This window comes from Lissotriton vulgaris, chromosome 8 (genome assembly GCF_964263255.1).
Source record: "Lissotriton vulgaris chromosome 8, aLisVul1.2, whole genome shotgun sequence".
Lineage (NCBI taxonomy): Eukaryota > Metazoa > Chordata > Amphibia > Caudata > Salamandridae > Lissotriton > Lissotriton vulgaris.
In genome coordinates, this window is record NC_141696.1 from 1,428,609,854 (window position 1) to 1,428,636,568 (window position 26,715).

General features: G+C 41.9%; 1 protein-coding gene across 1 annotated transcript in view; it reads left to right on the plus strand.

Annotated features, from left to right (window-relative positions):
- LOC147698870 (uncharacterized) overlaps nucleotides 1-17,745 on the plus strand; it is a 352,061-nt gene extending 334,316 nt beyond the window's left edge. The window contains exons 33-34 of the mRNA XM_086935488.1: nucleotides 6,996-7,142; nucleotides 17,547-17,745. Of these exons, the coding sequence (XP_086791614.1) occupies nucleotides 6,996-7,138 (143 nt within the window). The 3' untranslated portion in view covers nucleotides 7,139-7,142; nucleotides 17,547-17,745. The remainder of the gene's footprint in view (nucleotides 1-6,995; nucleotides 7,143-17,546) is intronic.
- The last annotated feature ends 8,970 nt before the right edge of the window (nucleotides 17,746-26,715 follow it).

Genomic DNA, 26,715 nt, shown 5'->3' on the forward strand with positions numbered 1-26,715 from the left:
CACTTAGGTCGAGGAGGATAATAGCAACAGTGCCTCCTTGGTCCTTGATCTTCCTTGCCTCCTCTGTCATGGCCAGGAGGGCGGTCTCAGTCCAGTGCATGGGTCGGAATCCTGTCCCGGAGGGGTCGAGCAGGTGGTTGATCTCAAGGAACTCCGTCAGAGTCTTTTTGACATGTTTCTCAGCGATTTTGCTTAGCCAGGGCAGTAGGGAGATAGGTCGGTAGTTCCCAGGGTTGTTTGGATCTAAGTTGGGTTTTTCAAGAAGGGCTTTGACCATGGCCCGTTTCCAAAGGGGTGGGATGATGCCAGTGGCTAGAGAGGCATTGACCAGATCAGGATGGTGGGGATTTGTGTAGGGGAGAAAGAGGAGTAAATGGTTTGAAGCAAGAAAGGCCAGAGATAGAGCCTTGGAGCCCATCCTGAGGTAGTCACTTTTTATAGTTCGGATAGTCCAAATGTGACGTTTGTTGTCGTACAACCTTGGCTGATCACCATGTGACTCTTCTTCTAACCAGAAGGTACAAATTGGTAAGATTCAGTTTACTTCCCATATATGTCATGGGAAATAAGTGTCCATTCTGTAAACACAGGTTAGTTGACAAAGAACTCATTTACTTTGTCGCTCTTCTTGGAATGAATTAAGAAAAAGAGTCTGCATGCTTTCACACAAAGAGGTAAAGAAAAAGGAACTATTTGCTTCGGAATGCGATGAAAAGTAAACAGATAAAGCAACATTTGTAGAAATGTAGAAAGAGCTCTTCAACTATGAAATAATGCAACCCTAAGGAAAAAAGGTAATTTAATGCATTTAAAGTCAGCATTCCTTATTTGGCGAAAGAATCTCATAACTAAGTTCAAGCATAATGACATTTAATAAGCATATCATATAATGAAAGAATGATAACCTTTGTCAATTATTATTGCATAGAAATGTTCAACTCTAAGTATGACATACTACTAAATGTTTTAAAGTGCGTACACATAAAACATAGTCAAAAGGTAATCTATAGCTTTTGTTTTAAGAGATCTAAGAATGTTATAGTATGAAGTATTTATACTGAAAGTTTGAATACTATAAAACTTTATATAAACAATTTACACAGTTTTTTTCGTTTGCAATGGTGCATTAGAGAAGTCAAAGATGTTAGGTTTCAATGATCATTTTTGCACCGTTGTGTGTGAGATCCATTTACAATAATAATTATTTTGTTAATTTCCATTATAGCAAACATTTTCATCAATAATCTTTATGATAATTTTGTTAAAATAATATCATAATTAATTCATAAGCATGTCGAACACATTGAATCTAAAACTCTTCTATTTCTACAAATCAAAGCACTTTGAAGGTGCTGGTACTTCAAATGTTCTCAGTTTCTATATTATTTTTATAGACGTGAGCAAAGTGCACTTTAGTTTTTGTTTGCCAACATCAGTTTTTATGTTGTGTGTAGATTAACCAGCTTTTACGCTGTAACATCAGAGGGAGAGGAAATCGTATCCAGCATGACGTCATCTCTCCCAAGCAATCAACAGCATGTCCAAGCCCCTTGCACTTGGCTCTCTACTGTCAAAATCCCCAGGAGAGGGGTGGGCGTGCGTGGTCTCTATAAAAAAAATGTGACTGTTGGCAAGACACAACCTTCTCTCCTAGCAAACTCTCACTTCTTCCCAACTGGCCAGAAACAAGATGGGTAGACTGGCTGTGAGCTGTTTGCATGGAAAGAAATATAGGGCCATATTATATAGAATGACAATAACATTATCGCCGCTTAAGCTGCAGGAAACTGCTGTTAAAGGGGCAGTAAAGGGCTTAATAATATGCCCTTGTAAATTCCCATAGAAGCCCAGGTGTGATGTCCTTCAAACCAGAACCTGGTCTTCTATGGGAATTCGCAAGGGCATATTATCAAGCCCCTTATCACCGCTCTAACAGTAGTTTCCTGCCGCTAAAGCGGCGATAATGTTATCGCTGTTCTTGATAATATGGCCCATAAAGTATTTAATTTGGCACTGCATTATTTACTTTTTATAATTGTGTATTGAGCCGCACCATTATGCTCTGTTCAATTTTCAAGACAGAATTATTCACAACCAAATTATTGTAAACGAAAATGTCACACAGGACTGACTGACAGCAGACGAAAAGTTATTTTGTCTTTCAAATCACCTTGAGTAGGTGCACCTTAACTTTGAAAGAACTTCCAGAAACAAAGCATATGTCACAGCACATATTTGACATTAACTGCCTTGTTTTGACTTTAGTTAGTAAATAGCTTTGCTATTTCTTTGTGTCGTGAAGTTGTATTTATTATAAACAATGCATGAAGAAGACTTTAGGCTGTATCACATGCAATGAGTACTAGAAGTTCGATTTAAAGACATTGTCATATAGATGCTTTTTTTCTATATACTGTGTTTAGTTAGCATGAGTTTATTAAATGTTTAAAAGCCATTTTTTCCTTCGGCTTCAGTTTGCACACGACACACACTTGTTATTGTAGCTTTCAACCTAGAAGAACGATGTGATTTATTTGAGAATAATATGTTATTACTCTGATATCAGTCTTGCTTGGTACACTTTTTATTTATTTATTTCTGGTATTTGTAAAGCCGACACTCATCCCATGGGATATCACGGCGCTGTAAGAAAAAGGGGACTGCTGAGACTGTGCTGGGGAGTTAGTTTTTGGGAAATAGGTGAGTTTTTAATTTTTGGCGGAATTGAAGGTAGTTTGTGGTGTGTCTGAGGTCCACAGGTAACTCATTCCATCTTTTAGCAGCAAGTATGAAAAGGCGCGTCCGCCTGTCCTTGCCTTGTGAATGCGCTTGGATTTAGCCAGGGCTGAGTTATTGGATCTTAGATTCCTGTTGGGGATATAAAATTCAATTTTCCCTTGAAGGATGGTAGGGCCCGTTTTGTGAAGAGCTCTGTGCGCATGACAGAGTAATTTGAAAGTGGCCCTCTGACACATTGGTAGCCAGTGAAGTTTTTTAAGGCATGCGGATGCCGAGTCTCGCTTGCCTTTGTTACAGACCAGTTTAGCCGCCTGGTTTTGTAGGACCTGTAGGCGGGAGAACAGTTGCTCGTTCATCCCTTCGAACAGGGTATTGCCGTAATCCAGGCGGCTGACCAGGAGGGCCTGGGTGATTGTACGTCGACAATCCAGAGGTATCCAAGAGAAAATTTTTGCCAGAAGTTTGAGAATTGTGAAGCCTTTGCCCCCGAGTATGCGTATATGGTCCTTCATGGACAGGGCGTCGTCCATCATGATACCGAGGTTTCTGGCGTAATGTTTCGGGATGGGGGCTGATCCCAGTGACGGTGGCCACCACGTGTCATTCCATGAGAGTTTGGCTCCTCCGAACAGTAGTATCTCCGATTTTCCGGCATTTAGTTTTAGGCAGTGGTTGTGCATCCATTCTGCCATTTCGGAGAGACAGCTGTGTAGTTTTTTCTTAGTTGTTTCCGACCCTTCATCCATTGTCACCATCAGCTGTGTGTCGTCAGCATAGGAACATTTGCCGATGCCCCACTTTCTTCCAATGTCAGCCAGAGATGAAACATAGACATTAAAGAGGGTAGGGCTTAGTGAGGCCCCTTGTGGGACCCCACAGCCGATGGGATAGGGTTTTGAGTGAAATTGGCCCATGTGCACTGCTTGGGTGCGATTGCTAAGGAATGATTTAATCCAGCTTAACGCTGTAGATTGCACTCCTTTGCTCAGGAGGATGTTTAGTAGGCAATCGTGTGATACCGTATCAAACGCCGCTGACAGGTCTAGCAGTATCAGAGCCACAGATCCCCCTTGATCTGTGATGCATATGACACTGTCCGACACTGCCAGCAGTGTTGCCTCGGTGCTGTTGTTGGCTCTAAAACGGTCTGGGTGGGGTCCAGAAGTGAGTTGTCTTCCAGGTATCTGGATAGTTGTATGTTAACCAGTTTCTCCAAAGCCTTGGAGAGGTAAGGGAGCTGGGAAATTGGCCTGTAATTCTCCGGGTTGAAGATGTCGGATCCGGCTTTCTTCAAGAGGGGGGTTACAGATGCGTGTTTCCAGGTTTCTGGAAAAGACGCTGTGGTGAGGGACTGGTTAAAAAGTTTGGTGATGGAAGGGCAGAGTGTTCGTGCAATTTCGGAAAACACAAAATGGGGACATGGGTCTGCAGGAGAGCCGGATTTGTTTGTCTTTAGTACCGATAATACCTCGTTTTCGGAGAATGGTTGAAAATTAGTTAGACGTAGAGAATTGCCTGCGTCTGGATGGACATTGTCTTTGTCTGATGTTGGCGAATTTTCGTCGGGGTTGTCGGACAGGAAAGGGGAATGTGAGGGGGTGAAGGTAGAGTAGATTTTATTAATTTTCTAGGCAAAGAAGGTGCTAATACGTTCACAGGCCTCGGTTGAGGGGGTAAGGGTTTGTGAAGTGCTGCATGGATTACTAAGCTCCTTTACAATTTTGAACAATTCTTTTGCGGAGTTGTGGTTTTCATGGATTCGTTGCGTGAAAAATGCTTTTTTCGCATCTCGAATGGCAAGAATATATTGTTTCCGCTTGGTGACATAGTTTGCTCTGGTTTCTGAGTCTTTAGTTTGTCTTCATCGATGTTCAGTTTTTTGGCATTCCTTTTTAAGGCTTTTGAGGAGAGGGGTGTACCATTTTTCCCTGGTAGTTGTTTTTTTTCTTAATTCCCGCAGGGGTGCTAGTTTGTCTAGCGTTTGGCGAATTCCGGTTTCTAGCAGAGTGACGTTATTACAGATGGAGGAGTCATCCGACAAGGTGACATCTATCTCAAGAAAGTGATTTTGAAAATTGGAGTCATTGATTAGTCTCCAGGCTCTGTTGGTGGTGGGGGGGGTGGGTCTGGACTTCTCGGGTTTACCGAGGAGTTTAAAAGAGAAAGATAGCATGGAATGATCGGACCAGGACAGGGGGAGAATTTCCTTCATGGTAGTCGACTCAATATTAGTAAAAAGGAGATCTAAGGTGTGTCCTGCTGAGTGCGTGGGGCCCTCGACCAACTGTTTGAGTTGTAAAATTTCCATGTCATACTTCAGCTGTGACGATCCGGGGGCATTAGTATTTTCATAATGGACATTGAAGTCACCAATGACCATGTAATTTTTGTGTTTTAGGCAGGATGGTAGCAGTTGGTTCAATAGTTTGGCGCCTACGCTGGCTTGTTGTCCTGGTGGGTTATAGACAACTGCACCGGCTAGTATGATAAGGTCCTCCACGAGAATTTTAAATGGTAATGTCTCATGTTCGGGGTAGACAGTTATCGTTTCCGCGAGACATGTTAGGTGGTCTCTGAAAATCACAGCGACTCCACCTCCTTTTTTTTTGCCTTGTCTATTTTGTGTAATTATTTTTTATTCAGGGGGCAGGGCGTTGGCCAGGTCTGGGGCGCTGGCATCAGATAACCATGTTTCGGTAATAAAAACCAGGTCAGGGGTCCTGGATGCACAGTGAGTGCTGAACCCTCTAAGAATAACTCGACACAAGGTTGCTGGGAGGTCTGATCTTCGCACCAAATTAGACATAACACAAATACAGTTGCTGCCAACATTGGGCTTTAAGCGGGTTTAAGATAGAGTTACTGGGAATGCAAAGACACACTTGATGATGCCCCGCATGCAGAGAGCTGGTGGAAGATGATGTGATCCTCTCCCACTGAGATTTAGAGGTATGGGTCCGCCCTGCTAAAACCCAAAAGAGACCTTCATAGATATAATATTATACTAAATAGGGAGGGTGAGAAATAGGTGTTATTAATTCCTATTCATTTTCAGCATTATAATATGCTATCACAGTTTGCTTACTATGGACTAGTAACTATGCTGATAATTTTGATTCTTATAATATGTTTGCTTGTATTATATAAGATACTGCGTTTGAGAACCTTGCATTAGTAAATAAATATTTCAAATATGCACGTGTCCTCTTTTACTCCACGTTCTGGTTTGAAATGATTATAGAGCGAAAGAGTGTTCATGTGTTCCACGATACCTGAGGTAACCTAAGTTCATGTTCTGGTTTGTCTAAGCATTGGGAGTTTGTTATGACCAATGAGACACTGTAGCTAGCTCGGTAAGGGGATTTTCGGTACTGAGGTGAGTTTTGGGCCATCCTAATTCACTGAGGTTCCAGATCTCTATGCACAGTTCTGTAGGAGAATGGAATCCCTGCTACAACATAGGAAGAGATTTAAAGTTTGCCTGATGGCGAAGTCTACCAAAAAATTGTGGATGTCCATTGTACCCTGTTTAGGGTGAGTACATGTGAAGACATTCTAAATAGTGGTGATGACCATAGGTCCCTAATAGGTCACACTAGCAAACCCCATGGTCTCTGCCACAGTTTTTGGCAATCTGGTGTCTTAAAGAGTTGAAGATCAGAATGAGGGCAATTTTAACAAATAAGACAGTGTAAATGGTTGTTTGTTACCTGAACTTTAAAAGAATGCAAAGTTTTTGTCTAGAAATGTAGCACCATTGTTTTGATAGCTCTAAATCAAATCACGGAACATATTAGCGAGGCACAAAGTAAAATAACAATACAAAATAAACACAGGGCATCACACAAAAAATAGTCAAAATAGAATGAAACATAACACCCAGAGGACAATACGATGATAACAAAATGCAATAATCCAGTGCAAAGCACAAAATAAAAATAATACTACACTAAACGCTGAAATAAAATATAACAAAGATGAAGCAATATTCTTGACACCGTTTGACAAATCTACTTTCATAACACAATAGTAAAAGTGATTAGAGCCAAACACCACCTTACATCCCACAATGGATATGTATTAGTGCTTTACAAAAATGTTTAGTGATGTGTTACGTAATTTGGTTTTGTTTGCAGATGTTTCTAGAACTAGTGTGATAAATATAAGCATTCTGTGGTTAATAATAAACAATGCAGTTACACAGAGATGGTGAAAATTACATAATGTAACATATATGTATACTTTTCTTTATTCAGATTTGCATAAATGTTTAGTGAAACCAAAGGAGAGAAAGGACTGTGGCTTCCCAACCTTCAGCTCACAGGAATGTCATAAAAGAGGATGCTGCTTCGATTCAAGTATCCCTGAAGTTCCCTTCTGTTTCTATCGCCAAAAATAATATGGTAATGTATCATTTGTTTGGCATCAGATTAATGGACTAGTTTTCAGTTTGTCACGCCTTCAATGTTGTGTAGGCTAGTTTTAACTCAATTCAGCACAGGAGCAACAGTTGCTGTACTGCGTTGCTTTAAAGGCAGTGTGAAGCACAGTTTTAATAAGTAATGGTACTAATGCTCTCCCCTCCTGTACTGGCACGCTATAGGCTGCCTCAGGCCATTGTAGTCTCCCATGCACAGTACAGGAAGGGTCTGTCTGTGATGTGTAGCATAGGGTTTCTACTGGAACTGTAGGCTGTAAGTATAAAATGTGCTTAGACGTAGTTAAGCGCCTTTCCCACTTTGCATGAGTTATGTAACGTACACCACACATGCAAAGTTGGAAATGTTTTGAGAAAGGAAAACTTCTCAAAATGTATGCCGGACTCAAGGATGCTTTCAGTTTTAGTACAAAGTACTATATACCTTTTTAGAGGCAGTTGCCCCCTGATCCTGCCAGGCCCTGAGTTTGAGACCCTGAACCCTGGTGGTCCAGTGGGGAGCGTCTCTGCTGCTGCTCTCTTCCTTTGTTTTCTGACTTTTGCTCCCTGCTGTTTTTCTCACCTTCCTTTTCTATCTATTTTTGTTTTTCTCCACCTTTTGATGTTTTTCATTTTCTCTTATTTCTACTCTTTTGTCCTTTTTTCCCTTCCTTGCTCTTGACGTTGCTCGTCCCCGGCGCCCCCCACCTCTCCAGCGATGTTATCCCGCCTCCAAACGGTGAAGCCCTCCCCTAACACTACTTAATGGCGGCCACTGCACGTGGATAAAAAACATTGCATTGTGCAGCCCGAGTGACTGCTTCTGTTACAGTTTGGGGAGGACCTGGTTTGGCAGTTCCCATGTGCAGCAGGGTAGAGACTACTTTATTTTTGTCTGTACCCTAACTGAGGTGGCATGGTGGGCAGAAAATGATGGATTTGGATGCAGCCCAAGCAATTGTTGGAGGTGAGATTAATTCAAGCAATCCATCCATCACCTTGTTGTTTTTGCATTTGATGCCCTAAGTGAGTTGGTTATGCTCAGGCATTGGTCCAGGGCTCACTGCGCCACTAGAGCCAAGCTATAATCGTCTGATGAGTTTTGGTTTTTGATCCCCTAGATGTAGCAAAATGTTCAGAAAGGCTACGTGAGAAAGAGGTCACTGTCTTGGTACAGTGACTCAGCCTAAAAATTGCTCAAACGACATGTCCACAAAAATAAACAAAGGTACCCTCACTCACTTATGGTTGCTGAACCTCAGCAGCATGCAAGTTCAGTCCTTAGGGAAAATATGTGAGATGTTATGTGTAACAATTCAAAACTACATTTACCAATGCAGGAATGAAGAACATCAAGGACCACTCCAGACATTTAATTACACACTATAAATTAACCCGTGCACACCCTCTGTTAGCTTGGCACAGAGCAGTCAGGGCTAACATAAGAGGCAATGTATAAAGTATTTGTGCAACGCAGAAGAGAATAACACAGTGGAAACACCACAAATTGACTCTACACTAGTTTAGAAAACAGAGAATAATTGTAAAAATAAAACAAGACCAAAAAAACAAAACCCAATCAGTAGATGTTGAGATGTGAAGTTTTAAATATTAAATACAAAAATTATGCTTAACAGCAGTAAGCACTTAAAATGTTATTTGGTTGGTCATGCTAGACTGGGATAAAGTCAAGAGTTCAGGCCAACAGCGATGTAGCATGGGCCCTATACAGGACCCTTGCAGGGCCAACTAAGCAAATGTAGCTTGATGCTCATTGCCAGCAACAAGATGCGTTTGATAGCTCCATGCAGTTTTGGATGATCAGGCATATTTCCACATGCAACATCACTAATGCATCAGTTCTGTAAACGATGCACCAGTTCTGAGGTGCGCCGTTCCGAATGTGATGTACTGGGTTTCCCCACGTTGTAGAGGCAATGCAGTGATCTTCTCCACGCAGCAATGGTGATGCAGCCGATCTGATGTGGTGATTCCAATGTGGCCGTTCCAGAAGCGATAATTCCAAATGCAATGCGTCGATCTGGCTCCGGCAACGACGAGGATGCATCAGTTCCAATCAGCACAATATTGTTGATGTGTTGGTTCTGGCAGATGCAGAACTTTTTACTCACTTCCAAAGGCTAGGCAGAGCAGAACTCACAGCAAAAAGAGTCCAGGTGATGTTTTCAGGTTGAAGAGAGAAGCCTTTGATATCCCTGAAACTACAGAAAACAGGAGGCAAGCCAACAAGCCCTTGAATACTTAGGCTCTGGGATGTGGAAATGCAAGTCCAGTCCTTCTCAATCCCAGGAAAGTGGGCAGCAGACAGTAGGCTAACACAACAAAGCAGTTCAGCTCAGTCCCTCGAGCAGCACAGCAGTCCCTCTTCCTGGTAGAATGTCATCAGTTCCAGAAGTATTCTGATTTGGTGGTGTCAGAGGTCCAGCACTTATACCCGGGTGGACCTTTGAAGTGGGGGAGCTTTTGAAGAGATGCTTTCCTGCCCTTGCTCCAGACTCATTACAGGGGATATGCAACCCTTTTTGTAGGGATAGAGGACAGCCCTTGCAGGTGCAAGTGTCAGCTCCTCCCCAGCATTGATCAGCATGCAGATGGCCATTCAGTCACACCTACCCTTTATTTGTGTGTAGCGGTCTGGAAGGAATGCAGGAATTCAGCTGTCCCTCACCTCAGACGTGTATTCCAGAGATAAGCAGAAGGCACCAAATGGTTACAGTAAGAAAATGCCAACTGTTGCCAAAAGTGGCATTTTCAGAATTGCAATTTAAAAGCCAGCTTCACTGTAAATGTAAATTTTTTAAGTGTGATTCCAGAGTCACCAAATTTAGGGGTCAATCTTTTCCCTTTTGGAAATGATACTTATAAGATGTAATAAGTACATTTCAATGTTATCCTATGGGAGAGATAGGCAGCGCAGCAATGAAAAACAAATTTAAGATTATTTCACGATCAGAACATTTAAACCTGAAAAGCACATTGCCTACTTTTTAAATACTCTGGACTATCCCATGGGCTGTCCAGGGCTTACCTTAGGGGTGACCTATACATAATAAAAAGGAAGGTTTGGGCCTGGCAAGTAGGTTCACATGGCAAGTTGATATCGCAATTTAAAACTGCACACACAGCTCTGCAGTGGCAGGCCTGAGACAGATTTAAAGGCTATTCTGTACCACCTCGCGGTGGCTCATTCTGGGTTATTATGCTGCCCATCAGCGTCAATTCGGTTTTGCTTCCAACAATACAACATTCTTTCGCTCCGGAGTACAACCACACTGAACGCTGTCCTCACTGGAACTGGGATCACGTATAGGCCAGAGATAGTACACATTACAGTACTATTCCAACAATTTTAAGATTGTCTTCGAACAATTCTGAGAATTGAAAAATAGTTTGCAGGACATCAATAAACAATGTGTGATAATTATGTGAGTGCGATTATTTGAGACCTAGTCATCATTCAAGACATTTCAAAAGGTACGATGTACGCACTATATCTATATTGTTATAAGCACACATGTATAGAAAATCAATACGCATCAATACACATCTACAAATTACACATCTAATTAGAGAAAGCACATCTAGAAAAATTCACATCTATAAAATTCAAATCTGTATTAACTTTTATATAACCTATGTGATAACCTATGTGATAACATAACGTGTGCTGTAAGAAAGTGTAAGAAAGTGTACATCTCAGTATGCGCTTGATACTCAATTGTCCATGAATATTTGGCACATTTTGAGAGTGTCCATTAAAGTAGTCAGGCAAATATTTTTCTTGAATGGAAATGCCATTTGTAGACCTAAATCAGCCAGAACAACATCATTACATTGAGGCCAGATACCACGACATCCTACGATAAAGCCATGAAATTTAACATGTTTGCACTTTGTGAGATCTTTGATTTGCTGTGACAAATCCTGATAGTATTTCACCTTACTCTCAAACACTAATTCAAGGGAATTCTGAGAGTTTTCATAACGAATTGATACATCAATCACTACAACTGTGCCATTTTTGGTAAACACTACATCTGGTTTTCGTAGTTCTCCTTGATTGTTCTTAACATGAGGTTCCCTATATGCCAACCAACCACACCTTTTTGCTCTATCAATGAGCAATTCCAGAATTTTGTTATGTCTTTTTATCCTAATGTCCTTAGTTTTAGGACATGCACCTGAAATATGGGAAATTGTTTCCCAAACATCATTACAATACCTACTTGTAGCAAATGCACGATTTCTCCCCCTGGCAATGGTTTCTCTGTGTGGGGCTTCAGGTGGTTTACCAAGCAAATCCACGGACCTCGGGTAGTAGGTAGGGCTGGTTTTATTGCTTTGTACAGTTTTCTCTTTTGTACCGGGACTCGGTATTACGGAAGGGGATTCGCAGCGTCCTCCGTGGCCTCTCGTACCAATCCCCGCCTCCTTAACTTCCGATGTCTTCTGGGAGGTGTAGTCCGGGCTTCCGCCGTCGTTGCACACAGGCCGGTATCCAGCAGAGAAATAAACAAAAAAACGAAGACCAATATTACTGGGCTGTCCGCAACAACTGAGACAGGGTAGGGGGACGTGAGGGAACACACATGCACAATAGTACCCCGCTATTCGTGAGGTGAAGTGAGGGGAACAGGGGGGGTTACGTGCACCGTCTGGGTCAAGGGGGTTTGTCCCGTCTACGTCCCGCCCAACCCAGGAAATGAGACCATACCCGTCCTAGCCACACTTCCCGGGAATCGTGGCTGGGCAATGCGCCTTCAGGTTGGCCTCCTGGCGTGTCGCTGCAGTCTCTCTCCACCTCCGATCTTTCTCCAGTACTCTTGTCTTCCTGGTCCGCCTGGTCTCTCCACTTCACGCTCCGCTCCTCGATCTCTCTCCACTCGGCTTCGTCCTCACTCTTCTTCCAGTCCTCTCCCTCCTCGCACCTTGTCCACTCCGCTCCGTCCTCGCACCTTCTCCACTCCGCTCCGTCCTCGCTCCTTCTCCTCTCCGCTCCGTCCTCGCTTTCCTCACGCCACTCTCCTCCTCCTCCGGGTGTAACACACACCTGTGTAGATTCAGGGACGGGTTTTTACCGAGGTGCGGAGGGCGGGTCCCAGATCCGGGTCCGCCCACTTAAAGCAACAGGGTTCCTCAGAGTCCAGCACCGGACGGCAGCTGACGACGTCCGCAGTTTTCCATGAGTCTGTGTGATGTGTAAAGAGAGGAGACACATGAATAGGCAAGCCAGGGGGGCCCGAGTCCGGGTCCCCCTCGTCACACTCTGGTATATAACACATTGGCTCTTAACATCAGCGCAGTTATGTACTGGTTTTCTTTCATTTTGTTATGCTTGCTGATCCAGAAGTTTGAGGTTGGATTACTTGATAAGTATTTTATGCCATCACCTTGGAAAGGGAGATTTGCCCATCTCTCAAAAACTTATTTTCTCCAATCATATGTTGCTGAAAAATTCAAATCATAGCTCAGATAGCAACTATCCATAATGTTGAGTTTGTGAGTTTTTATTATGTTGTCAATTTTTTCATTTATATTTTCTCCTACATACATGAATGAACGCACTATGTACCGGTTTGGAGCATCCCTGAGATAGAATGAACTATTGACTTTATTGAGAATAATTTGTGTACATAGTTTTGGTATACTGAGGCCTCCAAATGATCTTTTCGAATATAGGAGACCATCATATGTGTATGCAGGAAGGTGTAGAAAGTGTTTGAAAAACTTTTTTATTGTTTGATCAAGAACATTCCACGTTTTTGCTTCAGTTCCTGTCATTTCTAATTTGAATGATAGCTTAGGTATTAGGTATTGACACAGTATTTCAATTTTCTGCGTGGGCTTAAGTGGTAAATTATCAAGATTTTGAGCCCATTTGACAAGAACCTCATTAATTCTGTTGTTGCTTGTACGACCAGTTTGTGGATCAAAGTTCAATCCGAGGTATCTCTCACTTTCTCCTGGATGAATATTTTCGATATTTTCTTTCTCAAATTGCCATGGTTTACAGTTGTTAATCACAACTGCTAATGAGTCACTGTTTTTTCGTGCTCCTTTTATGATATTTTGCAGGAGAGTCAAATTCTCGAGACAACCTCTCACCTTCATGAAGCCTTTTTGTCTTGTATTCAATTCAACAAAAAATGAGAGTCTTCTAGTTAATATTTTTGTGAATAACTTCATGAATGCAGTACCGATGGTAATTGGACGCCAGCTACTGATTTTTGTAAGTTCACTAATCTGTACATTCTTGGGTATCAAAATTGACCGGTTCTTTTTGATAATTTCCGGTACTCTTCTCATCAACAACCAAGATGTTAGAACTCTGGGCATCAGTCTTGGTTGCCTGCTGTGCACTTTATTTAGTTCATTCAGACCTATCTTATCAGGCCTCACTGCTTTTTTTAAATTGGAGCTCTCAAAAGCATGAGTTATTTCGAGCAGTGTTATTTCTTTGCACAGACTATCAAATTCATAGTCCTCTGGTATTCTATCTATCAGTATGAATTTAGGGTTCTTTTTGTTTTCTTTTTCAATTATGCTTTTGTAGTATTGAAAGATTTCATCAGCACTGATTTGGCAAGTGGCATATTCTGCCCCATCAGTGATAATCCTGGCAATTTTCTTTTTATCTTTCTTAAACATTGCCTGGTATTCTTTATAGCTTCCCTTTGCTTTTGCATAATTTTTCTTGTGCGTCCGATTAAGCCTTTCGTTTTTCTTGTCTTTTTTTGTTATTTTGTTTCCTGCTGAGGCATTCTGGTGCTCGTCTTGAGCAGAGTTCGTAGGCTCATTATTGATTTCACTTGTTGGTTCATTTGTTGTTACTCTTGCTAGATGAGGACTTATATCAGTAGTGTTTTCTGTGATATAAGTCACTACTTCATCCATCAGATCCATAGCAGCATCGTCCTTACACGTTTTAAATGTATTTCTCGATTTCTGATATTCTGTCTTCCAGTTCATCAAAGTTCTTGATTTTTTGCGCACGTTTTGGAGTGATAAAGTCTCTGTGATTTTCTGTTGTTATTTCCACTGTAACCTCTGGTTCATCGCAAGAGTCATTTTCAGAAACATTTGATGCTTGCAGTACATCTTTTGCGGATTTTTTGTTTTTATCTCTTCTATTTCTTCTTTTTTCTGCAATTTGTTTACTGTTCTTGTTGTCAAAATGTGGAACCATCAGCGCATTAATATTCCTCTTCTTTTCATATATTTTTTCTAATTATGCTAGTAGCAGTATTTCTTCCTGTGACCATAATTTTGACGGTTTGCTGCTTGCTAGAGCTGCTAGTCTAGTCTCATTTTGCGCTCTTAGATGCGCATGCCGAGCATGTTGAGAAACACCAATTTTTGTTCCAAATCTGAGATCACAGAAGCTGCACAGAAATGGCAGCACTCCTTTTTGAGGTCTTCCTTTACATTTGGCATAATGGCATGCAATATTGTGATATTCATCTTCTTTGTCACATTTTGAACAGTACGTTTTGAGATAGAAGCCCTTGTGCTTGTTGGAGACATGTTTTCTCAGTTCTTTAAAGGTTCCTATTATGTCTCCACACAAGTTACATTTATATTTTTCGTTTCGGTATTTCCAGTAAGTGACTTTTTTTGGGTGTAATCGCTTTTCTTTGTTATTATATCTTTGCTGACCTCGTACACATCGGGAAGAGTATCAAATTTTGCTGTATCAATGTCATTCTTGGCTGAGGAGGCCACAAACTCGATGGATTTGCTGAGGTCTACTGTTGTGTCTTCTTCTTCTACAGTGGGTGTACTAAAGCCTATATCGTGATCTGAATCGTTGTTATTTGTTGCATTGTTGGAAGCTAGTGCTGGTTTGTCAAATTCGGTGAGGAGGTTAATGATTTCTGGGAAAGACAGCACCTCCTTACGCCATCTTAACGGGGTTTTTATTCTCCAGGAACTACCCCATCTGTAATTGGGTTCGTTTGCTTCACCATTTCTCACTATCACGCTCACTGCCATGATAGAGCCTTGTTTGGCCTGTCTCTATATGCTTCTCTATGCAGAGTCTAGTATTTCAGAGACAGTTACCGGCGGGACCACTGTGAGGTAAAGGCCACTACAACCGAGAATAGGTTAAGAGAGTCATAGTTACTCCTGCCTTTAAAGGTTTAAAAAGGCTACTCAAGTGGGTGGCACAATCAGTGCTGCAGACCCACTTTACTATTGCGTTTACCGGCCCTGGGTACATGCCAATGGTGGATAAACTAATGTAACCATGTTTTAAGTGAAAACCATATGCGCTGTAGCACTGCTTAGCAGTGGTAAAGATTCCTAAAGCCAGCAAAAACTGTCAAAAACAGGTCAGAAGGTAACATGTAAGAGGAAACCATGCCGAGGATTCCATGTCTAACTGGGACAGGGAACTAAAGGGCAAGACAGGGAACAATGCAGGGACAGAACCAAAAATGTTACCACCATAAATTGCTCTGGCTGTCCCTTTGCTGCCCAGGAATGAGTTAGTGTGGCAGAGACCTTTTCAAAGTTTGCGAGTACTGAACTTTGCAACGCTTGCAAAATTGCAACTCACTTATAGTTACAACTTCACACACCCGTATTTATCAAGTAACTAAGAAAAATTCGTAGTTCCAAACATTCCCACCTTGCTGAGCCAGGAGGGTGTGTCTGAAGTACCATAAAAATAACATTTATGGCTATACCTACCAATAGCACCAATCCCATTACCAAATAATCAGTCAGTTGGCAGGGAAGAAAGTTCAATCATTTATTAACCCAATAAAATACTCTATGGAGGAGCGTCTCCTACCCTCACCCATCAGGTGCACCGAGAAGACTGTTGGCTCCCATTCAAACAAGAGGTTATAGACTTTTCAGTTCAACACCTATAATCACTGTAAAAGGAGAAACACCAGGTGGGCCTCAAGCTCTAGGGAAGGACCATATATGGCACACAAGATTAGTTCAAAGTTTAACTATTTATTACTGAGAAGGTCAGGGGGGTGACTCCCTTTCGTCTTGGTGCCCAGGAGTGTAGGCACGGCGCCTCCAGGAATGCGCTTATCGCACCCAAAGCCAGATGCGACCTTGAGTCTCAGGACAGTCGAGTAGACAGCCTACGTTCAGCTGCTCCCAGTAATTCAGATGAACTGGTGCTTCATAACTGCCGGAAACTAACATGTGATCACAGCCCGTGTTCGAGCATAGGTTCTGAAAATGGCATCTGTATGGTTCTCAGCCTACTCTTGTTAGCCATAAATATGCAAGGAGCGAATAAACGTTTTCCTCCCTGCAAGCGCATATAGATATATATTTTTATTTAAGCAAAAGAGGGTACGTATAGATGCTCATGCTAGCATAATATAAGTCCGATGCTCCTTATGGATGTGTAATCTATTTTTTATTCCTCATGTCTCTCATTCATTGCAAGGTTGATATTCTGAGAGAGGGGAGTGGGTAGTCACCATGACCAAGTTACACCCCCAGATCAGAATTATAGGCAGGAAAAGCTGTACATTGAGGCAGAGATTAGGAGTGCTATCCTGCCATGGAGCCTGAGCTGACACTCGATTATGCCTCTGGATAGAAGGCCGGAAGCTATCAGATCCAAGTCAGTGAAGTATGTTGAAGTTCCCATAAGATCAACAGGTAAACAATGATCAGACTCTTGTTGAGCGGAGTTTTTATTTAAATACCCAGGCCAAGTGTCAGTGGACCAGGGACAGCAGATGAAGAAAAATCAAGGCAAGTTAGGGGGCTTGAGACAGGTTTAATATCTGGCATATCAAAGTAGTCTCCAGTTTCATGCTAAAGATGTTGCTAGTGTGTTTATATTAATTGCCGGTGACAAAGACCTGCTTAGGTTAGGTTGAAAGGTGTTGCCCAAATAAAATATCTTAAAATGAAGCGCTGAGTGCTGTTTTCTGTGCCCCTCTGACCCATGAGGCACTACTGTTGGCAAATTTACTATGGGACCCGTGCACGTTGGACTGCACCAGCCCCGATTGGTGGATGTGGCCGGGTTCTCCTATGGGAAACACTTCATGAATATATTTATATACATATATACACTATATGCATGTTAAAGAAAAAAGGAAGGGCATGACGGGCTAATGGAGGAGGCATGCTTCTTTTCCTTTTTCCTCCACATGTGTGTCAGAAGGATGACAGCAATGCTATATTGAATCTGTAAATTGCCCACAAGTCTTTCTAACAAATTAAAGTATCATGCATATTTCATGTTCTTTTCTTTAGTCCTCTGCCAAGCATGTTGATAACTCACAGAAACTACATAAATATGCACCATGCGCTCATAATTTGATTTACTGGGTAGGTGAAAATTTAGATGACTGCTAAATATTGTTTTGTACCTTTTTTTTAGATATGAACTTTTATCACCCAGCTGCCTTGTCATGACGATTCAGCGATTGAATGTAATATCGTGGTCATCTTGTTCAGCTGGAGCGTGTTTGGATCAATTAGGCAATTTAACATAATATTTCTTATGTGCAATTTGTCCATAATGCATATTTTATAGCTATTTTTCAGTCTACAGCAATAAAATGGCAGTGCTGAGTTTCTGTATTGTGGTTTTATTTCTTAAATCATATTCTGGAGATAGTTTCTTTTTAACAGCTTTACATTGTATTAAGCATGTTACTATTTCATATGTTCTTATCAATGCAACAAAATATCAACTTGTCAGGTAACAATTGTCAGTGGGTTCATATTCTTTCCAAGACTGTAGGATGATAAACACTTGCTACTGACACCTGCTGTGAACTAAAGGATATGACTTCAAACCGAGGGCCATTTTACGGCCAAGTCATGCAGTGCTTCCCAGCAAGTCACCTTGCTGCACTGCATGACAGGTAAAGGTTAGGAATGCGTTGTATTTAAGACAATACTGCACATTCCTGCCTTTTCCCCTATACTGGTGCCCTGGCTGCCTAGCGCCAATGCAGTCACACTTGAGCCATGCTGCAAGTGTGCCTACTTGTAAGTAGGGTTGTTTTTGTGCAGGAAGGGACAGCTTCCTGCACAAAAATCAATCTGCCGAGGGGTTTTCCTCTTTCTATGTTTGAGGCAAAATGCAGCACGCATTGAAAGATTTTTGCAGCACACATTGAAAGAGGAAAGAAACTAGGAGCAATAAACATATTTTTCCTAGTTGTGCCTCACCTAGGGTGGCATAGGTTTTTGGTGCATTCCAAGGTCTACAACTTCTGGTAAATCTGGGAATTTTCAGAATCCATGAATGTTGCATGAGAACACCCACACACCACCTGTGGAGATGCTTCCCCGGTGCAAAGCAATACAACAAAGTGATTTGAACGGCGTTGCATTACTCGAGATTTATGAGTCATTTAACAGCACACATAGAAAGAGAAAATCACCTATATTGATTGTTTTTGAGCAGGAAGATGTCCCTTTTTGCACAACACATTCTAGCTTACTGCAGTTAGAAACAGCAAAAGTGAGATAGGGAGCACTGTATGTCAAACAAGTTAGTTCTCTGTGTACCTAATTTCTGCGAAGGCTGGAGTGAGGGCATGGAAGATTCAAAGCTCTCAGAATTAGTTATACGCATTGCTTAAAAGCTATGAAAATGTATGTCTCAAACACACTGCATATTTGCATTCAACAAAAAGTGATTTATTTGAATCACAAATTACATAATTGATTATGTAACTGTGTACCTTATGTGTCACATTATCAATGTCACCATCAGTGACCTACGTAAGTAGTCCCTCATCAGTGACATATTTAATTGCGGACACTTTGAATAAATATTTCTGGCCTTTACAAGTTTATCTAAAGCGTGTTTGTTTACTTTACATTGCTCAGGTGTTTGGTGTTTTGCGTTTCAGGACTGTCACTGTAGACATGATCAACTAAATATAGATTATCAAGGTGCATCAACAATTAACCACTATCATGTTAAAACAGAAATATGAATATCCATTGGCATAGTTCATACAAGATTCATTGGTAACAACCTCAGGGCCAGCAAACATGTGCAAATGTCCTGAGAGGGGACTGTAAAGGCCTCAATTCTTGGATGCTGTTCTGTCTATTACCTGGCCATTTAAAACACTGCCAAGTGCATACAGGTTGTGGAGGGGAGAGTGGGGATTGTGGGGATGATTCCCCAGCGTTTGCTATTTGTATTCAGTATTGTTCTGCCTTTTCATCTTTCCCTCCATACTGTATTTTTTGTTTGGCCTGTTATGCACTACAACATCTTCCACACGTTGGTCTTGCTGTGTGAGCTCCTATTCCTCCTTGAGCTTACGCTCAGCTTCAAGGAGATACTCGCTCATCAAAACTCCCACTACACATTTCCTAAACATATTTTGGTTCTTGATCGATCTTAAATCACGCACATACCAAGGTCCCTGTTCCACTTATTTATCCGCTATAATACTCTCACCCAATGGCTCATAAGCTTGCAGATAATCTAAATGTTTTCTCCTTAAACGTAAAGGGCCTTAACCATACCAACAAACGTAGGAACATTTTAGACTCCTTTGCCAAAACCAAAAGTGACATCATTCTTTTACAGGAGACATAACTCTCCAGTAAGGACTCAGAATTCATTAAACACATAGGGATTTCTCATGTCTCATGCTCCCCGGCGCAACAAAAACAAGAGAGGGATGATCACTTTAATAGCAAAAAGAGCTAATATATCCTTCGAATCGTACTCTCATGATGACTAGGGTAGGCTCCTAATAACACATCTATGCTGAGGTGAAAACCTCAACCACGTGGTAAATATTTATGTCCCAAACATTGATGAACCCTGCTTCTGGGAGAAAGTTTCCAAAATCATGGAGGAATTACCCCAAGATGATCTACTCATAGTTGGGGCGACTTTACCCTCTCATTAGACCCTTTAAAGGATTGTCAATCCTCTTGCAAGTACCACCCCAATAAATCTCATAGTATTCTAAGAAAGATCTGCTCCAAATTTAAAGTTAAAGACACTCCAGGGAATACACATTTTTCTCTTTTCCTAATAACACGTATACAAGATTCGATTACATTCTAACATCAGGCATATATTCACAATTAAATGATCAGACCATTATTTCTCCTTGTTTCCCGGAAGACAGCAGCCGAGAGAGCAGGTATACAGTGGGGAGCCGTGGGTGCCGAAATAGACACCGCGTGAAGGAGACCCGCGCTGTCTTAACCAAAGGGGCGTGAGCATGCCTCTTGTGAAGTTTTTGGTTTATCCCTACAAATCGTAGAGGGTAACTACGGAAACTATCTGGTATTCTATATATTTTTCACATTTTGAGCCTCTCGGGAAGGTACGCCTTAGCGCGCGCACACCACCGGGGGACTTTTGTGTAGGTCCTGACGAATGCTGAGCAAATTGCAACATAAGCAGCAGAAACATGTTGACCAACTTTTGATACTTACTAGGACTCTGGTTCCTTAACTCAGAACCTTGGGTAGTCCGTCCACTTTGTTTTTATCCAATGCAGGTTGGCCATTATTAAAGATTTTTGTAAAGCCACAACTTTAGCATTTTTTAATACACTTATACACTCACTTATAGTCACCTCCTAATTTGGGAACTGTTACACTCACCACATCCTGCTCCGCTGTATTCAGGCGTTGTAGCACGCTGGGGGGACATTCGGTCACCCCAGCGAGGACCCAATGATGAAGCATGTCACCAACTAGAGGTGAGTGAGGGTCCTTCTAAAAGTAAGGTTTTTTCCCCCTTCTAACACTGGGTGATCACGATACCCGTTAGGTTTCATCCTTAGAGGAAGAACTGTTGGGCATTCATAGGGATATAGAGAGAATTCACTTTGTACATGCACGTGTGTGAGTATTGATCACATTTGCAGTACAGAGGGAAATAACATCACACCTCACTATCTAATTTTGATAGCACTTTTTTCTCATAGTCCCTCCTTTGTTGTTAATTCATAATTGATTGGGGTATAGGAGTGCCGACTCATCCCCTCTCTCTCTTGTTGGTATTTACCCTTATTTCTCCTATACTAGTGTGTGGCCACGCATGCATTAATAATCTTTTAGTGGGTAGCCAGAATAGATCTGCGCTTAGAAGAGAAATGTGGAAGTAGGTACCCTCAGTAAGGACAGCAGGAGACACTAATGTTGATTTGAAGGTAGCTTTATTAGGACACAAAGTTGTAGAGACCCCAGACAGTCAGAGAACCAGCTTAACTGTCACACAGCTCCAACCCAGTGCCTGGCAACACAACCACAATTCAGAACATGAAGAATGTGAGGCACCGTAATATTCAGGACACCACCCTTCCTCCCCCTTCACCATTCATAATAAAGTTACAAACTTTGTACAAGCTTTATCAAACCAAAACTACATGTAAATGAGGTTAGATGCAAGGAACAAACATAACTCCATAAAACAATCCAAAGAAATCACCGAAACATTGCATGTAATACACATGACCACATTGTGTAGGGCAGACAAACTAAGAAACGTAATCTTGCAAGTGGCGAGGAGTACGCGTCAAGGCCTACTACCTCTTTCATTCACAATGGCTTCTTCTGGAACAGGATTTTGAGCTGCAGCACGAGAAGTAGAGGCAGTAGCAGCGGTGGATCTAACCGGACATTTCGCCACTCTTCCCAAATTCCACATTCTATGGTCACTGGTCTTTATTGCATTTTTTAAAACTCTAATCACCTCAAAGGGCCTACTGAATTTGTAAGTACCACCACTTGTCTTGGGATACTTAATCTTAACCAAGTCACCCACATTGACAAAGGTGCTCTTCACATCCTTCCTTTCATCATACCAAGCCTTCCTTTTATTCATCACCTCTCTTTCTTTTTCCTTCCAGCCTACAGTTCTTCCTACTGCACTGTCCAGCAGCAACCTCTTTGAGGTAACCCACAACGGGGCAACTTCTATTTTGGGAACCCCTCCTTTAAACAATCTTAAGGGGGCTACTCTGGTGGAAGAATGGGAAGTGAACCGGTATTCTTGCACTTCTTTTTAACAGACAACTCCCAGATTTCACCCAGCGCACAGCTTGCTGCATGGTCTCTTTGGGAACTTTAATAAATCTCTCTACAACACCATTGCATTCTGGGTGATAAAGAGCAACCCTCTTTTGCCTAATTCCCTTGGAGTTTAGACACTCTTCCATGACCCTTGACGTGAATTGGACTCCGTTGTCTGATAAAAGCGCTAGTGGAAAACCTTCACGTTCAAAGAGTTCTTCTAGGAACTCAATTGCCACAGAAGACTCAACTGAATCAACAACTAACAATTTTGATGTCAGGCCACCGAGAAAACATGTCAATGCCCACATTGACAAAACAGTCCTGAGTTTTAAGTTGCACAAGACCTAAAATGTCAATAGAAATGTTCATTGCTGGGATTACCTTTTTTCATGATTATCGCAGCAGTAATAACCTAGGTTGTAGAGGAAGTTGCTCCTGCTCGACAAACGCTGAATACCACTACTCTAGCCCTCATTGAGCACCATTATTTCTCCATTCCCTATCCTGAGCAGAAGCATAGAATGTCCTATCTCAACAATACATTCATTCCGATGTTGCACCATACCCACAACGCTATAAATATAACCAATTGTTGGGTATGTGGAATGATGCCTGCTCATCAGAAGAAGGGTGCGACACCTTTAATTCCTCTTCCATTCTCTCATAATGGTTCTTGTCAAGCCTGGTTCGCACTCTTATTGTCTACTGAGGTGGCTAATATTACTGATTTTGGTGTAGGGATATTAAACTACTATCTTAATAATGCATGTAATGCTGATGAGAAAGGAGATCCGCAGACTAAATGGACTATATGGGAGATGGAGGAGTACCGATGAGGAAATCCTTCTACGCATTATGTTTACTAAAATACTCGAACATCTAAGGGTATTGGACCTCCTGTTATAGCTGTCACTAGGGCCTGAGCAACTTTGTGTGAGGGTACTGTTGGGAAAATTCCTGTGGGGAGAAGCGACTGTGCCCTGGTTTTGAACATTGCTGGAGCCAACAATAGTAGCTTCACGTCCTCGCACAACACGTATTTTATCTGCGGAAATAAGGGATATTACCATCCAACTATTGGATGGTCTGGAATTTGCTACATGTCCTTTTTATTGCCACCCTTTATTTTCGGCTCCTGCATCATATCATGAGGATTACCGACTGTTTAATGACATTTCCAAGAACAGACACAAAACAACAATAAATTATGATGAGGTGGAACAAACTGACACTGCACTGCAACAATACGTTGACTTTCATTTGGGTTTGTTCTTCTTTGTTGGTGCCGCTTTAAACAGCAGAAAAATCAGATGTTTAACGTGTGTCGTAGAAGCTGTAGCCAATCAGACAGCTATGGCACTTGGGAACATTACAGAATAACTACAAATAGCAAGAATTGTGGTGCTCCAAAATCAAATGGTTTTTGATGTTGTCTTGGCTGATCGAGGTGGTGCATGTCGCATCATCGGGAGCAGTTGCTGCGTCTTCATCCCTGACCATGCTCCATCTGTTTATAGTGCAATTTGCAAGTTACATAAAGTTGCTGCTGAGATCCATCCGGACACTGGAACATGGACTTTATCCAGCTGGCTATGGTCATTGCTTGTAACTTGTGGCTGGAAGCTCTTTACTGCATTATGTATAATCTGTACAGTTCTTTTATTATGTTGCTTATGTTTGCAATGTGGTCTGATGCTTTCCTCCCTTTGTATTACTGCTTGTATACCTACAAAACGTAAAATCAAGCCTGTAAATACTCAATATGTATTGGATCAAGAAGCCAATAATTTGATGCTTATTGATGTACAAGATGTATACAATACTCCTTACAATGTATTAATGTCTTCAGCTAATGCCAAAACGGTCGTCTGTGGAAAATATCATGAGCTGAAGCCATTTTGTTCACGGCAGCCATTTTAGTTAGCCATGTGCTCGCCTCATACTTTTCCGTCTTCACTGTTGTTTGCCCGTGTATTCCCCTAGAGTCAGTACTGAGTTAGAGTTTTGCGCATGCTCGAAACAATGTGTATTTGCTAGTATAAACCCGTTATAATTGTAACTGTCAGACTATTTCAGCTAAAGTTAGTAGTCTTGTAGCTCCTCCTACCTTGTTGACCAAGCAATTCTATCTTGACCATATATGCACATGTAACTTTTCTTGTGAACACTTGTACAGCCTCCTTTGAGCTTCAAGGGTTACACTGCAGATATTTTGTATAAAGGTGCCATGGTTCTTGTATTCCGTGTGCTGCCTCTTACATTGCCTGAGGATTGTGTATAGATGTAGTTCCACCTCATGAGGTTTAATAAATACTTTATTTACTATTACAGCTTCCGTGCCAACTTCTTCCTTGATAGTCTGGAAGACTAGTGCAATAAGAAGGGCAAACCCTTGCACCAGTGGGATTACAAAGGTTTATCCCACAGTGTTCCATCTACTGATTTCCTAAAAAGGTACCTTGTGGTGCCTATTGGATCAATCACTTGATATTTGCACCAGGCGTTACTTAGTAGGTATCGTGGGAGTAATAAAGGTTTAGCATCCTCTCTCTCCAAATATAGATGAGGGAGATCTGGTGGTCCATAAATCCAATGGTGCACCTGCATACCCTGAGCTGCTCTATAACATATCTTGAGGTCAGGTGCGTCATGTCCACTAGACGTATAATGTAGGATCAACGTAGCCCATCTAACATGTGGCTGTTTTCCAGGCCAGGCGAGTTAGTAGGATGCGTATGTTGTAGAACATTGTTTTGGGCAGTCATATAGTTATATAGGTAAAAAGGAATAGGAATCATGGAAGGATAATCTTTTTCATGAGAGAAAAACAATCTATTATTGAAAGGGGCACCGGGATCCATCTCTCTATAGCTTCTGTTAAATGTTGTATTTTTCTCAAGTAATTTTCGTGTATTATCACTTCAGGGTCAGTGTGTATCCAAATTCCTTAGTACCGTACAGGTTCTATAGTCCATTCCAACACAAACTCTAGCCTGGATCGGCGTGGTGTGTGCTGTGGGCCGGAAGCTGTCAGATCCTTTTTGGCTGGTGTTTTCACTTTTTTTTTGAAGTGGTGGCACAAATAGTTTACACATTGCCTCTAAGTTAAGTCTGACTGTTCTGTGCCAAGCTAACAGATGGTTAGGCACAAGTTAATATACAGTCAGGGTGTGCCTTACGCTGATAAAGGATTGTAGTTGCTGCTCCACAAGGGCTCACACCCTAGTCAACCAACAACCCAATGTCTCATAGCCACAGATCCAGGTGGTATTCCTCTTGACCTTTTTAAGGCTACCATTCTCGGGACCTGTACTGACCAAGGTACTAGGGGCTTGTAGTAAATAAGGTATTTTGAACACATGGTTATAATACTGTTCTAATCCAAACACAAGGAGATGATGGACGGAGTGATGAAACTTTTCAAACACTCACCCCCAGTCACAGATCTGGGTTGAATCCATCATCATTCTTCAGCTCACTTTGCCACCCCAGTTCAGACACAGCTATATGCAAATCAGTTTTGACCCTGTGCCTCATGGGAACAGTCAAGCCCGAACTGCCAAGCCATGTCTTCCCTGGATGGGAAACAAGCATCCTGGGACCAGTTTTGGGCTAACAGCCCTCATCAGCCTTGGCTAGCTTGAATCCAGTGGCAAAGTGAGCAAGGGATCCACATCTGGGCATACCCTGCCAATTTGGGGCGAACAAGCAAACACAAGGAGTTGATGGATGGAGGGCTGAAAACCTTTATAAACACTCACCCCCAGTCACAGATCTGGGTTGAATCCATCATCATTATTTAGCTCACTTTGCCACCCCAGTTCAGACACAGCTATATGCAAATTAGTCTTGACCCTGTGCCTCATGGGAACAGTCCAGCCCAAACTGCCAAGCCATGACCAGAAACAAACATCCTGGGAACGGTTTGGTTTCGGGCTAACAGCCCTCATCAGCCAGGCTAGTTTAAATCAAACGGCAAAGTGAGCAAGGGACCCACGTCTGGGCATACCCTGCCAACTGTTCTAATCCAGCCTGTTCCACCCCATTTCCCACTTGATTCTCTGGTGAAAGTCACAAATAGAATACTATTAGGAAGACTCGAAGAATGGATGGAAAAAACTATATTCTGTCAGATCTGCAATATGGCTTTCGTAGTGGAATGGGGACAATTGTACAGGGCCTCAGCTTATACCCACTAATTGGGAAATACTTTCAAATCAAACAGGGCTGATTGGTTTTAGAATTTGTTGACCTATTGAGCGAGTGTGATTGGGTGGTGCGTGACAAACTGTGGAAAGTATTTTCGGAGTTGAGGTTGACCCGCCGAGAATTTGTTTCTTGAGAGGAATGTATGTCATTACATTGCATACTAATACCATGCATGCCATTACAACGCGGGTATTAGTACGCAATGTTAATGACATCGCATGCCATAACATCGCATACTTTCACCACGAGCATGCTTTTACCACGCATGCCATTACAACGCAAAGGCATGCGTGGTAAAGCTATACTTGTGGTAAAAGTATGCA